Genomic DNA, 13,570 nt, shown 5'->3' with positions numbered 1-13,570 from the left:
ACAGTTTATTTTATTTTTTCCCCTTAGAACCGCCATGAACTGTTGGCTTTAGAACCCCTCCAAACTCTACTTCGGATGAAATGGCAGACGTTTGCAAGAAGCATGTTCTTAGTGTCATTTATTTTTACCTTTAACTATAATTTAGCTTTTACTCTTCTCTACTACCAACCACATGCAGACAAGGTACTTCAGCAGCCTATGTAATAAAAGTAAACACACATTTGTTACTAAACCCAGGACCCTGCAGTTACTATATCTGGTCTCCCACAGTACACAGAACATGGAAATGCAATTATTTTAGTAAATATAAACTGCAAAATACCTTTTCTTATCAGCAGTATTTAGCAGTCTTGTGACTTCTATCAGGCGGAGCCAAGCACTGGTTAAAGCTTGTAGTAGGAGTTTTCATTCTCCGATTGTCCTAAGAAGATGCATGACCCCTGACCCTCAGTCTGGACAGTGCTGATTGGCCCTGTGATGATCATATGCACCCTCCCAAGAAAAAAAAAACTCTCTAGCAATACACGCTGAACTGAGCATGTGCAGAGTTTCCCCAATGCTCTGTTCTATCAGGAGATAGATTGGGGACAGTAAAAGAAGGGCAGAATCAGAGAAGACACAATCAAACAGCCTTTATATACAATGCACATGATTAACACCTTAGGTTCCATAGTGACTATAACAAGCATGCATATACAGACTGATTTTACTGTTCTGGGTTTAGATATGCCCCATACACACGGTCGGACTTTCCGACGGAAAATGCGCGAACGGATCGTGTTGCTGGAAAATCCGATCGTGTGTGGGCTCCATCTGGCTTTTTCTGTCAGAATTTCCAACACACAAAAGTTTGAGAGCTGGATCTAAAATTTTCCGACAACAAAATCCGATCGTTTGAATAACGATCATGTGTAGACAATTCCGACGGAAAAAGTGCCATGCATGCTCAGAATAAATTACGAAAGCTATTGTCTACTGCCCTTTTTATAGTCCCGTCGTTTGTGGTTTACGTCACCTCGTTCTGAATGATCAGATTTTCCGACAACTTTGTGTATGCAAGACAAGTTTGGGCCAAAATTCGTCTGAAAAAATCTGACGGATTTTGTCGTCGGAATGTCTGACCGTGTGTATGGGACATAACACTTTAATATCTCTTTATATAATTATATTATTTCTAAACACGGTTTTTAAAGTTTAATCTGTAATTGGTTGACCTGATCAATTCCTATTGCTGCTAATTAGCATCATTACAGAAACTTTCTCCAAAGTATCTGCTCTATTTTGAATCAGAAGGTTAATTACCTATTTGCTTCTTTCTATGCCTTTTAATGATCCTTTTCAGTGCAATATTCTTTTTGCTTAAAAAAAACCTACCAAAAAGGCCCATGAAATCTACCAGAATTGTACATAATGGTTATAGCTGAAGAGTTTTTACATTCATAGAAGCTCATTCAAATAGACAGTACAGGGAATGATGCAGACGTAATTGAAACAGTTTAAAAATGACTTGAATGTTTGTTATGGGTTATTAAACTTTGCGTGTGTATACTGTTCTTAGTACTACTTCCTGAATAAGTTCTATGGAATTTAAATAACTTGTGTATATAACCAAACATGTATTCACCACCATATTTCAGGGCCTTTTTAGATACCAATACATACAGTGCCTTAAAAAAGTATTTATACCCCTTGAAATTTTCCACATTTTGTCATGTTACAACCAAAAACTTAAATGTATTTTATTGGGATTTTATATGATAGACCAACAAAAAGTGGACATAATTGTGAAGTGGAAGGAAAATGAAAAATGGTATTCAATTTTTTTTTACAAATAAATATTTGAAAAGTGTGGTGTACATTTGTATTCAGCCCCCCGGAGTCAATACTTTGTAGAACCTCCTTTTGCTGCAGTTACAGCTGCAAGTCTTTTTGGGGATGTCTCTACCAGCTTTGCACATCTAAAGAGTGCAATTTTTTGCCCATTCTTCTTTGCAACATAACACAAGATCTGTCAGATTGAATGGAGAGCGTCTGTGAACAGAAATTTTCAAGTCTTGCCACAGATTCTCATTTGGATTTAGGTCTGGAATTTGATTGGGCCATTCTAACACATGAATATGCTTTCATCTAAACCATTCCATTGTAGCTCTGGCTGTATGTTTAGGGTCATTGGAAGGTTGAACCTCCACCCTAGTCTCAAGTCTTTTGCAGACTAACAGGTTTTCTTCTAAGATTGCCCTGTATTTGGCTCCATCCATCTCCCCATCAACTCTGACCAGCTTCCCTGCCCCTGCTGAAGAAAAGCATCCCCACAATATGATGCTCCCACCACCACGTTTCACCGTGGGGATGGTATGTTCAGGGTGATGTGCAGTGTTCGTTTTCAGTCACACACAGCGTTTTTTTTTTTTTAGGCCAAAAAGTTCAATTTTGGTCTCATCTGACCAGAGCACCTTCTTTCACATGTTTGTTGTGTCGCCCACATGGCTTCTCGCAAATGGAAAACTGGACTTTTTATGGCTTTCTTCTTGACACTCTACCATAAAGGCCAGAATTGTGGAGGGCACAACTAATAGTTATTCTTTGGGCAGATTCTCCCACCTGAGGTGTGAATCTCTGCAGCTCCTCCGGAGTTACAATGAGCCTATTGGCTGCTTCTCTGATTAATGCTCTCCTTGCTTGGCCTGTCAGTTTAATTGGACGACCGTGTCTTGGTAGGTTTGCAGTTGTCCCATACTCTTTCCATTTTCAGATGATGGATTGAACAGTGCTCTGTGAGATGTTCAAAGCTTGGGATATTTTTTTATAACCTAATCCTCCTTTAAACTTCTCCAAAACTTTATCCCTGACCTGTCTGGTGTGTTCCTTGGCCTTCATGATGCAGTCTGTTCACTAAGGTTCTCTAACAAACCTCTGAGGGCTTCACAGAACATCTGTATTTATACTGAGATTAAATTACAATCAGGCGGACCCTATTTACCTATTAGGTGACTTCTGAAGGCAATGGGTTCCACCAGATTTTAGTTAGGGGTATCAGAGTAAAGGGGGCTGAATACAAATACATTCCACAGTTTTCAGATATTTATTTGTAAAAAAAAATTGAAACCATTTATCATTTTCCTTCCACTTCACAATTATGTGCCACCTTGTGTTGGTCTATCACATAAAATCCCAATAAAATAAATATTTACGTTTTTGGTTGTGACATGACAATATGTGGAAAATTTCAAGGGTTATGAATATTTTTTCAAAGAACTATATTGACAACTTTTTTAAAGCATTGCTTTTTGTTGAACTCTAATTGTATCTAAAACATTCCTAAAATATTGTGGTGGATACATTTTTATTTAATAGTTTATGAGATGTTGATACAAGTTTTGCTCCCAGAAATATATTCTTGTTTAATGCATTGAAAATGTACATACCTTTACTCATCTTTGTATATTTTTTTTTACTTCAGACTCCAAAAGCTCTGAACTTCTCGGGTATAACAGGATTTTTTGAACTGTTTGGTCAAGCGTTTGTCATGATTTGGGCCACGTACTTAATTGTTCAAAAGGTTTGTGATTACCATAAATTGATGCTTCAAAAATGGACATTTTATGGCAAATAAATAAATAAAAAAAGTTCAACACAATAATTTTTCAGCATACCATATTTATCGGCGTATAACACGCACCCCAAGTTTAGGAGGGAATTTTAAAGAAATTTTTTTTTAGGAGGGAAGTTTAAGGAAACAAACACATTTAAATGCCCATTGATGCAGCCTTGTCAGTGTCATTTGCAGCCTTCCATTGCAGCCTTGTCAGTGTCATTTGCAGCCATGTCAGTGTCTTTGCCGGCTTGCCGTTTAAAAATGGTGCCGCTCTCGGCCGTTCTCGGCGGCTTTCGGCTATTTTCGGCCGCACTCGGCCATTCTCGGTGGCTTTCGGCCGCACTCGACTGTTCTCGAGTGTGGCCGAAAATAGGTGAAAATAGCTGAAAGCCGCCGAGAACGGCAGAGAAGCTGAGAAATGGTGGGGGATCGGCGTATAACACGCACCCAAGATCTTCCACTGATTTTAAGGGGAAAAAAGTGTGTGTTATATGCCGATAAATACGGTAATTTAAAGTATAACTAAAAGCAAAACTTTTTTTTTCATTTTGGATAGGATTTAGAAAATTTTGATTTTAATTGCTGTCCCTATTAGGGAGATTCATCGCTCTATTTGTAGTGTTTACCATTACCATTGAAAGTGAAAGGAAAAGAACATCCCAAATTTTGGATTGCCCCCAGAAAAGTAACAGAAGGGGAAATTTTCCAATAGGGACACTAGTTCTGGTGAACTGGGGGTCCCCAAGGAATTCCCTGAATTTGCAGGAATTTCCTCTCACTTCCTGTTTGGCTATGACACAGGAAGTAAAATGAAAGCTCCACAATGGGAAACAGATGGCAAAAAAAAAAAAAAGACAATATAACCCTACCTTCCTCTATCCAAAATGAGAAAAAAATAAAAATGTTTTGCCTATAGTTCAGTGGCGGACTAAGTGGGGGGCGGGGGGGCGGGCCGCCCCGGGTGCCACACATTGGGGGGGTGTCAGGCCAGCGCCCTCCCCCTCCGCAACTGAAGAGGAGACAGTGCCGTGCCTCGGGTTCGCAGCCCACACAGAGAGAGCCAGAGGCACTGGCAGTGGGTGGCATTGCAGGGGGGAGGTGCGAGCAGCACCCGAGTGGAGTGACACCTTAGTGATCTGGGACCCGGCGCAACAATCCCCATCTCTCTGTGGTCAAGTCGCGCCGTTCTGATCAGTCTCGGCAGCGGCTGTCACTCACAGCCGAGCAGAGTGAAGCCGCTTCCCCCTCCTCCTGCTTGCACAGCACTGTGAAGACGTAAAGGAGGAGGGGGAGGCGGCTTCACTCTGCTCAGCTGTGAGTGACAGCCGCTGCTGAGACTGATCAGAATGGCGCAACGCGAGTCAGATTATTGCGCCGGGTCCCGGATCACTGAGCCACCAGGTGTCACCTCACTCGGGTGCTGTTCGCACCTCCCCCCTGCAATGTCACTGCCTTGGGCTCTTCATGTGTGTTCAGGTACATTATGGGCCTGTGGGGGCTGTATTGTTAGGGGGTCTGAGCACTGTAGGGGGGGTCTGTGCACTGTGGGGGGGGGGGGAAGGGGTCTGCACTGTAGGGAGTGGGTCTGAGCACTAGAGGGGGTGTCTGCACTGTAGGGGGGTCTGTGCACTATGGGGGGAGTCTGCACTGTAGGGGGGTCCTGCACAGTAGGAGGGGTCCTGCACTGTAGGGGGGGTCCTGTACTGTGGGGGGGGTCCTGTACTATAGGGGGAGGGGTCTGTACAGTAGGGGAAGATTTGGCACTGTAGGGGGGTTCTTTACTGTAGGGGGGTCTGCACTGTGGGGGGGTCTGCACTGTAGGGGAGTCCTGCACTGTAGGGGGGTCTGCACTGTAGGGAAGTCCTGCACTGTAGAGGGGTCTGCACTGTAGGGGGGTCTGCACTGTAGGAGGGGTCCTGCACTGTAGGGAGGTCTGCAGTGTAGGGGGGGTCCTGCACTGTAGGGGGGGTCCTGCACTGTAGGAGGGGTCCTGCACTGTAGGGAGGTCTGCACTGTAGGGGGGGGGCCCTGCACTGTAGAGAGGTCTGTACTATAGGGGGTCTGCACTATAGGGGGAGGGGTCTGTACAGTAGGGGAAGATTTGGCACTGTACTGAAGGGGGGTCTGCAGTGTAGGGGGTATGCACTGTAGGGGGGTCTGCACTGTAGGAGGGGTCCTGCACTGTAGGGAGGTCTGCACTGTAGGGGGGGTCCTGCACTGTAGGGGGGTCCTGCACTGTAGGGAGGTCTACACTGTAGGGGGGGTCCTGCACTGTAGGAGGGTCTGTACTATAGGTGGTCTGCACTATAGGGGGAGGGGTCTGTACAGTAGGGGAAGATTTGGCACTGTAGGGGGGTCTGCAGTGTAAGGGGGTATGCACTGTAGGGGGGAGGGGTCTGCACTGTAAGGGGGTCTGTACTGTAGGGGAGGATTCTGTACTGTAGGGGGGGTTTGCACTGTAGGGGGGAGAGGTCTGTACTGTAGGGAAGTCTGTACTGTAGGGGGGTCTGCGCTGTAGGATGGAGGGGTCTGTACTATAGGAGGGTTTGCACTGTAGGGGAGGATTCTGTACTGTAGGGGGGTCTGTGCTGTAGGGGGGGTCTGCGCTGTAGGGTGGAGGGGTCTGTACTGTAGGAGGGTCTGCACTGTAGGTGAGGATTCTGTACTGTAGGGGGGTCTGTACTGTAGGGGGTTCTACACTGTAGATAGGGGGCCTGTACGGTAGGGAGGTCTGCACTGTAGGGGGTCTGTGTAACATGCAGGGGGTCCAGAGCTGTGAGGGGCTGTGTAATGTAAAGGGGTGCAGAGGTGCAGGGTGCTGTGTAATGTAAAGGGGTCCAGAGGTACAAGGGCTGTGTGATGTAAAGGGGTCCAGAGGTTCAGGGTGCTGTCTAATGTAAAGGGGTCCAGAGGTACAAGGGCTATGTAATGTAAAGGGGTCAGGAGGTTCGGGGTAATGTGTTATGTAAAGGGGTCCAGAGGTACAAGGGCTGTGTAATGTAAAGGGGTCAGGAGGTTCGGGGTACTGTGTTATGTAAAGGGGTCCAGAGGTACAAGGGCTGTGTAATGTAAAGGGGTCTAGAGGTGCAGGATGCTGTGTAATGTAAAGAGGTCCTTAGGTGCAAGGTCCTGTGTAATGTAAAGGGGTCCAGAAGTGCAGGGTGCTGTGTAATGTAAAGGGGTCCAGAGGTGCAGGGTGATGTGTAATTTAAAGGGGTCCAGAGGTGCAGTTGTGGAGAGGGGGGGTACACAGTAGTGACAAAAAGATATTGAAGGATGCAGAGGTATGCAGGGGGCACAGTGGGGTGTTTTTACATTTTAAGGTGGGGGGTGCCAGATATAGGATATGCCCCGGGTGCCAAATGCTCTAGGTACGCCCCTACTATAGTTCTACTTTAATAATAAAACGGATCATTTTATATGTTAAACAAAAATGGTGCTTCCCCAATTTAGAACTAGCCTTAAAAGCAAGGCGCTTATGGATGGGCTATGCACTCCACGTTAAGAGTATATATAGCAATGGATACATTCGTGGAAAATATGCCTGGAGTGGGTCCATTCATCCTTAAAGGCACAGGAACACAACAGAAGTCCAGCAGAGCACAATGCCAGCATAATGCTCCAACATTAGACTTAGAACCACAAAATACAGAGGGGCCTTGATGAGACAGTGAGGCTTCTCCATATACAGTGCCTTGAAAAAGTATTCATACCTCTTGAAATTTTCCACATTTTGTCATGTTACAACCAAAAACGTAAATGTATTTTATTGGTATTTTATGTGATAGACCAACACAAAGCAGCACATAATTGTGAAGTGGAAGGAAAATGATAAATGTTTTTCAACATTTTTTACAAATAAATATCTGAAAAGTGCACCATCCATTTGTATTCAGATCCCCTTTACTCTGATACCCCTAACTAAAATCTAGTGGAACCAATTGCCTTCAGAAGTCACCTAAATAGTAAATAGTGTCCACCTCTGTGTAATTTAGTCTCAGTATAAATACAACTCTTCTGTGAAGCCCTCAGAGGTTTGTTAGAGAAATGTGAACAAACAGCATCATGAAGGCCAAGGAACACACCAGACAGGTCAGAGATAAAGTTTTGGAGAAGTTTAAAGGAGGATTAGGTTATAAAAAAATATCCCAAGCTTTGAACATCTCACGGAGCACTGTTCAATCCATCATCCAAAAATGGAAAGAGTATGGCACAACTACAAATCTACCAAGACATGGCCATCCACCTAAACTGACAGTCCGGGCAAGGAGAGCAATAATCAGAGAAGCAGCCAAGAGGCCCATAATAATTCTGGAGGAGCTACAGAGATCCACAGAAAACGAAGAGAAGTGGCAGCACATTCAGGAATTAAAATCAATTACTTTATTGGAACTCCATAAAAAGATAAAACATGACACACAAACGACCCAAAAGTGCTCAGTAGATGTGTTTCACACAATTTTATGGAGTTTCAATAAAGTCATTGATTTTAATTCCTGGATGTACTGTCACTTCTTTGTTTTCCTTGGACTTTTCTGGCTGTGGACCAAGCGAGCATCCAGGTCTTCACAGCAGTATACGAGATCTTGTAGGTTGCTTTGGAGTGGTGTATACCCTGCACTCTCTTTCATTGCAGAGATCCACACCTCAGGTGGTAGAAACTATCCATGGGCCACCTATTAGTCACACACGCCACAAATCTGGCCTTTATGGAAGAGTGGCAAGAAGAAAGCCATTGTTAAAAGAAAGCCATATGAAGTCCCATTTGCAGTTTGCACAAAGCCATGTGTGGGGACCATAGGTGTACACAGCCTTTTTCATTAGGATGTGCACCTTTAAGCTCAAACACATGCATGCGTATATACATTGACAGTGTCAGTAGAGCAGTGGATGGTGTCAGTCATTTTTTATTTTATTACTTTTTAGAATTGTATTTTTATTTTTTTTTTAGATTTTTTTTATTAGTTAAAAAAAAAAATTATAAGCCCCATTAGGGGGCTTTGCTGAAATATCAGGGGTTTAAACAGCAGGAATCTGTGCCACACAAGGTTATTAGGGTGTGCCCAGGCACACCTAGCACACCCTGTGTGCACGCCTATGGCGGGGACACAGCAAACACGTGGAAGAAGGTATTCTGGTCAGATGAGACCAAAATTAAAATTTTTGACCTAAAAACAAAGCGCTATGTGTGTTAGAAAACTAACACCGCACATCACCCTAAATAACCCCCATGAAACATGGTGGTGGCAGCATCATGTTGTGGGGATGCTTTTCATCAGCAGGGACAGGGAAGCTGGTCAGAGTTGATAAGAAGATGGATGGAGCCAAATACAGAGCAATCTTATAAGAAAAGTTAGAGTCTGCAAAAGACTTTAGTCTGGGGTGGAGCAGGACAACGACCCTAAACATACAGCCAGAGCTACAATAGAGTGGTTTAGATCAAAGCATATTCATGTGTTAGAATGGCCCAATCAAAGTCCAGACCTAAATCCAATTGAGAATCTGTGGCAAGACTTGAAAACTGCTCTTCACAGAGGTTGAGCTATTTTGCAAAGAATAAAGGACAAACATATCCCTCTCTAGATGTGCAAAGCTGGTAGAGACATATCAAAAAAGACTTGCAGCTGTAATTGCAGTGAAAGGTAGTTTTACAAAGTATTGATTGGGGGGCTGAATACAAATGCACGTCACGCTTTTCACATATTTATTTGTAAAAAAAAAATTGAAAACCATTTATCATTTTCCTTCCACTTCACAATTATGTGCCACTTTGTGTTGGTCCATCAGATAAAATCACAATAAAATACATTTACGATTTTGGTTGTAACATGGCAAAATGTGGAAAACATCAAGGGGTATGAATACTTTTTCAAGGCACTTTATTGGCAAATGTTGTGTAACTAAAACTTCTGGTTTTAATACAAATTGTTAAAAAGTGTAATTTGTTTATTTTGCTAGATAGCTGGTAAGTGTGCTGGGAAAAAAATGTTTGATCATTTCAAGTTAGCTTAATTTTTTGATATCTAATATTTCATATTTACCTGACAAAAATGTATTTTCAAAAGCCAATAACCTTGACCGTGATAAATGCAGAAAAAGATAAGTACAAAACCAGTACATGTTCCCTTTAATTAGACAACATTTTACTTTAGTTATCATAACCCAAGTGACAGATAATGTTACATTTACCTAAACTGAGATCAAACGGGAAGGAAGGTTGATAACGCCACCTTAGACTTCAAGATTCAATGATTAATATGTAATTAATATGTAATGTAATGTATCCACTTTTTCCATTCTTTAGGGGATTTCAGTGTTCTGGCTGAGGCCCTCAGATCTGAAATCGATTGTGTCTGATGCCTGGTTCCATATTCTTTTGTAAGTAAAATCTAATACAGTATTTCTAAAAACGTTTTCCTCATTGGACTGATTGAAAATTTTTCAGGTCTCGGGGAACCCCTTTTAATAATTTATTTTAGCTAAAGCTTATTGTACATCAGTGTGATCAGTAGGGATGAGCCCTATGTCAGAGTCAAACGTAAAAAAAGCCTAACCCAAAAAAGTCCCTTCTCTGCCTAGGGCCTGCCTGAATTGATGGGACCCAGGGAACTGTACTTTAATTGTTTGAAGCTTCAGCCCATGGTAGTGCCTGCACCCAGATATAATTAAGAAGTCCCCTCTCTGCCCTCAAGCTCCTCTGCTGAAAGGATGGGCCCATTAAAGGAAGGTTGGCTGTACCCCACTATGTGGCCCTGACCACACTACATTAGTATGACAATTCTTATTGTTTCCTGATCTAGCTTTTCAACTCTGTGTCAATTGCCTACTCATTAAGCAACAAATAAAGAGTAATATGATGCTAATGAATTACCATTAAACAGACTGAAGATGGACACATGGTATATCATGAAGGGAATGGGTATTCCTGCTAAAATTGTACGCATCCGGTCAAAATCATAATCGTGCCACAAATACCACAACAATTCATGAGTGGTTGATGGAGTCTTTTTTTTTTTTTTTTAGTATAGGTAGACATTAAAAATACTAAAATACCCACAGACAACCCCAGGTGTTGGCTTCATACGTTACACATACTGTGTCATTTACAGTTTTCAACCAAATGTAGAAGTTTTAAGTTAATTATTTTTTTTTTTTTACAGTTTCATACAAGCAGTCCTTGTTATGGTATCAATGTTCTGTTGTATATTTGGAGTAGACGTGTACCTGGCCTTTACTGTCATGGCCATGGTCCTTGGATGGACAAACCTGATGTATTATACAAGAGGATTTCAATCCCTAGGAGTCTACAGTGGAATGATCCAGAAGGCAAGTACCAATGTCCAAAATTCTTCAGTTAGATATGGACCTTCCCCTTTTTATTTGGGAGGGGCTTTGTTTTCTGTAATTTTGTCACCACAAATTCAGGAATAGTGCCCCATTGTTGGTGTCAGCAACGGGGTTTATGTTTGTATCAGTGGATGGAATAGTGCCCCAAGGGGTGGATAAAGGCAAGCAAAGGGCCGCATCTGGCCCCCGGGCCATAGTTTGGAGATCACTGCTATAGTGCATTGGAGTGACATGATTTCATTTGTTTTTCCTTTTATAAAAATATCATGATATCATATAAATATACAGGTATATCTATATAATCTATATAATAATACAGTACTGTACAAAAGATTTAGGCGGGTTTAAAAAAAATGGTGTAAATTAAGAAAGCTTTCAAAAACAGAAGTGTTAATAGTTTATTTTTACCAATTAACAAAATGAGTAAAAAAAGTAAATGAACAGAAGAGAAGTCTGAATAAAATCAATATTTGGTGTGACCACCCTTTGCCTTCAAAGCAGCAGCAATTCTTCTAGATACACTTGCACGCTGGTTTTGAAGGAACTGGGCAGACAAGTTGTTCTAAACATTTTGAAGAACTAACTACAGACCTTCTGTGAATGTAGTCTGCCTCAAATCCTTCTGTAATCCCAGACAGACAATGTTGAGATGAGGGCTCTGTGGGGGGCAAACCATCACTTCCTGAACTCCTTGTTCTTCTTTAGATAGTTCTTTAGTTAAATATGCATTAATGGCATTGGCTTTGGGGTCATTGTTCTGCTGTAGAATAAATTGTGGGGCAATCACACACCTCCCTGATGGTATGGCATGATGGATAATTATCTGCCTGTATTTCTCAGTATTGAGGGCACCATTGATCCTGACCAAATCTCCAACTCCATTTACAGGAATTCAGTCCCAAACTTTCAAGGAACCTCCACCATGTTTCACTGTTGGAGCCCTTCACAAACAAACTGCCTCTTGCTACAGCCAAGTATTTCAAATTAGACTCATCAGTCCAGAGCACCCACTGCCATTTTTCTGCATCCCAGTTCTTATGTTTTCATGCATAGTTGAGTCGCTTAGCCTTTTTTCGCATCAAAGCTATGGTTTTTTGGCCACAACTCTTCCATGAAGACCACTTCTGACTAGACTTCTCTGGACAGTAGATGGGTGTAACTAGGTCCCACTGGTTTCTACCAGTTCTGTGCTGATGGCACTGCTGCACATCATGTCGAAGGGAAGTAAACATGATGTGTCTTTCATCTGCTACACTAAGTTTGCTTGGCTGATCACTGCATCTATGGTCCTCAATATTGCCCATTTCTTTGTGCTTCTTCAAATAACCATGAACAACACAGCTTGAAACCCCAGTTTGCTTTGAAGTCTTTGCCTGGGAGAGACCTAGCTGATGTAGTACAATTACCCTGTGTTTTGTTGCTGTGCTTAGTCTTACCATGGTGTATGACCTGTGACATGAAACTGTCTTCCACAACCTCAGCTTGGTAGAAGTGGAGAAGAAAAAGTTTGCCTGTTCCTCACTCAGTTTTAAGTCTCCTACACAGCTGTTTCTGTTTTAGTTAACGACTATGTTTCAACCTACAAATTAAATTGATGATCATTAGCACCTACTTGGTATTATTGGTTAAACTTACACCTGAATTTAATTCTACAAAATCCCTAACTTAATGCAAATGTACAAAGTGTGCAAGTGTAAGAATTGATGCTGGTTTGAAGCCAAAGGGTAGTCGCACCAAATATTGATATGATATAGATTTTTCTTCTGTGGGCTCACTTTGTATTTTGAACAACTGATAAAAATAAAAAATATATATATTTGAAAGAATTCTTACTTTACAGCATTTCTTCATGCTAAAATGTATGCACAGTAATATATATATATATATATATATATATATATATATATATATATATATATATATATATATATATATAATTCCCAGCCGGCCAATGTACATATACGGCTGGGTGGGAGCCGCCTCCTTCTGACTGGATGTTTAGGAACGTCCTTCAGAAGGAGGGGGATCGCTCCCGATGCGCTCGTGTCACTCGGACCTCACGGCGCATCTCGGATTGGCAGGAGGGTCACAGCCGTCATGTGATCCAGTAGGCAATCGGCTCCTCCTCTCCTCATATGGAAGTCGTCGCTGAGGAGAGGAGAGCAGATCGCTGCAGCCGGCTGGTGATCAGTGAGTATGAGCTGTTTTTACAGCTTTTTACTCACTGATCACTAGTCTTTTTTTTAACAGAAAATTTTTATTAGACAAATCAGCATTACATTGCAAAGTACAGTAGAACCAATATTACACAGTTGTAAAAAGGAAAGAAAAACAAACACCTTCATCCAGTAGCCATTCTGAAATCAATAATCCAGCAGTACAGATAACAGGAGTGTCCATTACTCTATCATAAATGCAGGACATCCCCAGGTGAACTTCACAGCCATCATGCAGGTACCTGACATTTGCGCGAGCCTGCGGAAGGGGGAGGCCAGGGAGGAAATGGTCAGGAGAGAGAGGACAGGGCGGTCAACCGGGGGGGGGGGGGATCACCACCGTCTCAGCTCAACTCAAAGTTAGGGGGAGGGGGAACCAAGATCAGCGGACGCATCTATCCAGGATGACCAA

At 42.4% G+C, this 13,570-nt stretch overlaps 1 protein-coding gene across 2 annotated transcripts in view; it reads left to right on the top strand.

Annotated features, from left to right (window-relative positions):
- The window catches only part of LOC143981969 (transient receptor potential cation channel subfamily V member 3-like), a 97,719-nt gene that overhangs the window by 49,326 nt on the left and 34,823 nt on the right, over positions 1–13,570 (top strand). The window contains exons 8-11 of one of the 2 annotated variants that reach the window (XM_077480259.1): positions 28–183; positions 3,461–3,559; positions 9,900–9,973; positions 10,756–10,921. In XM_077480259.1, the coding sequence (XP_077336385.1) occupies positions 28–183; positions 3,461–3,559; positions 9,900–9,973; positions 10,756–10,921 (495 nt within the window). The remainder of the gene's footprint in view (positions 1–27; positions 184–3,460; positions 3,560–9,899; positions 9,974–10,755; positions 10,922–13,570) is intronic. The other variant, XM_077480260.1, reaches the window with a different exon arrangement.

This window comes from Lithobates pipiens, unplaced genomic scaffold (genome assembly GCF_037356315.1).
Source record: "Lithobates pipiens isolate NorthernLeopardFrog02 unplaced genomic scaffold, aLitPip1_a1.2 Scaffold_16, whole genome shotgun sequence".
Classification (NCBI taxonomy): Eukaryota; Metazoa; Chordata; class Amphibia; order Anura; family Ranidae; genus Lithobates; species Lithobates pipiens.
The sequence above is the reverse complement of the archived record's forward strand: the minus strand, read 5'-3'. Positions and strand labels throughout refer to the sequence as shown.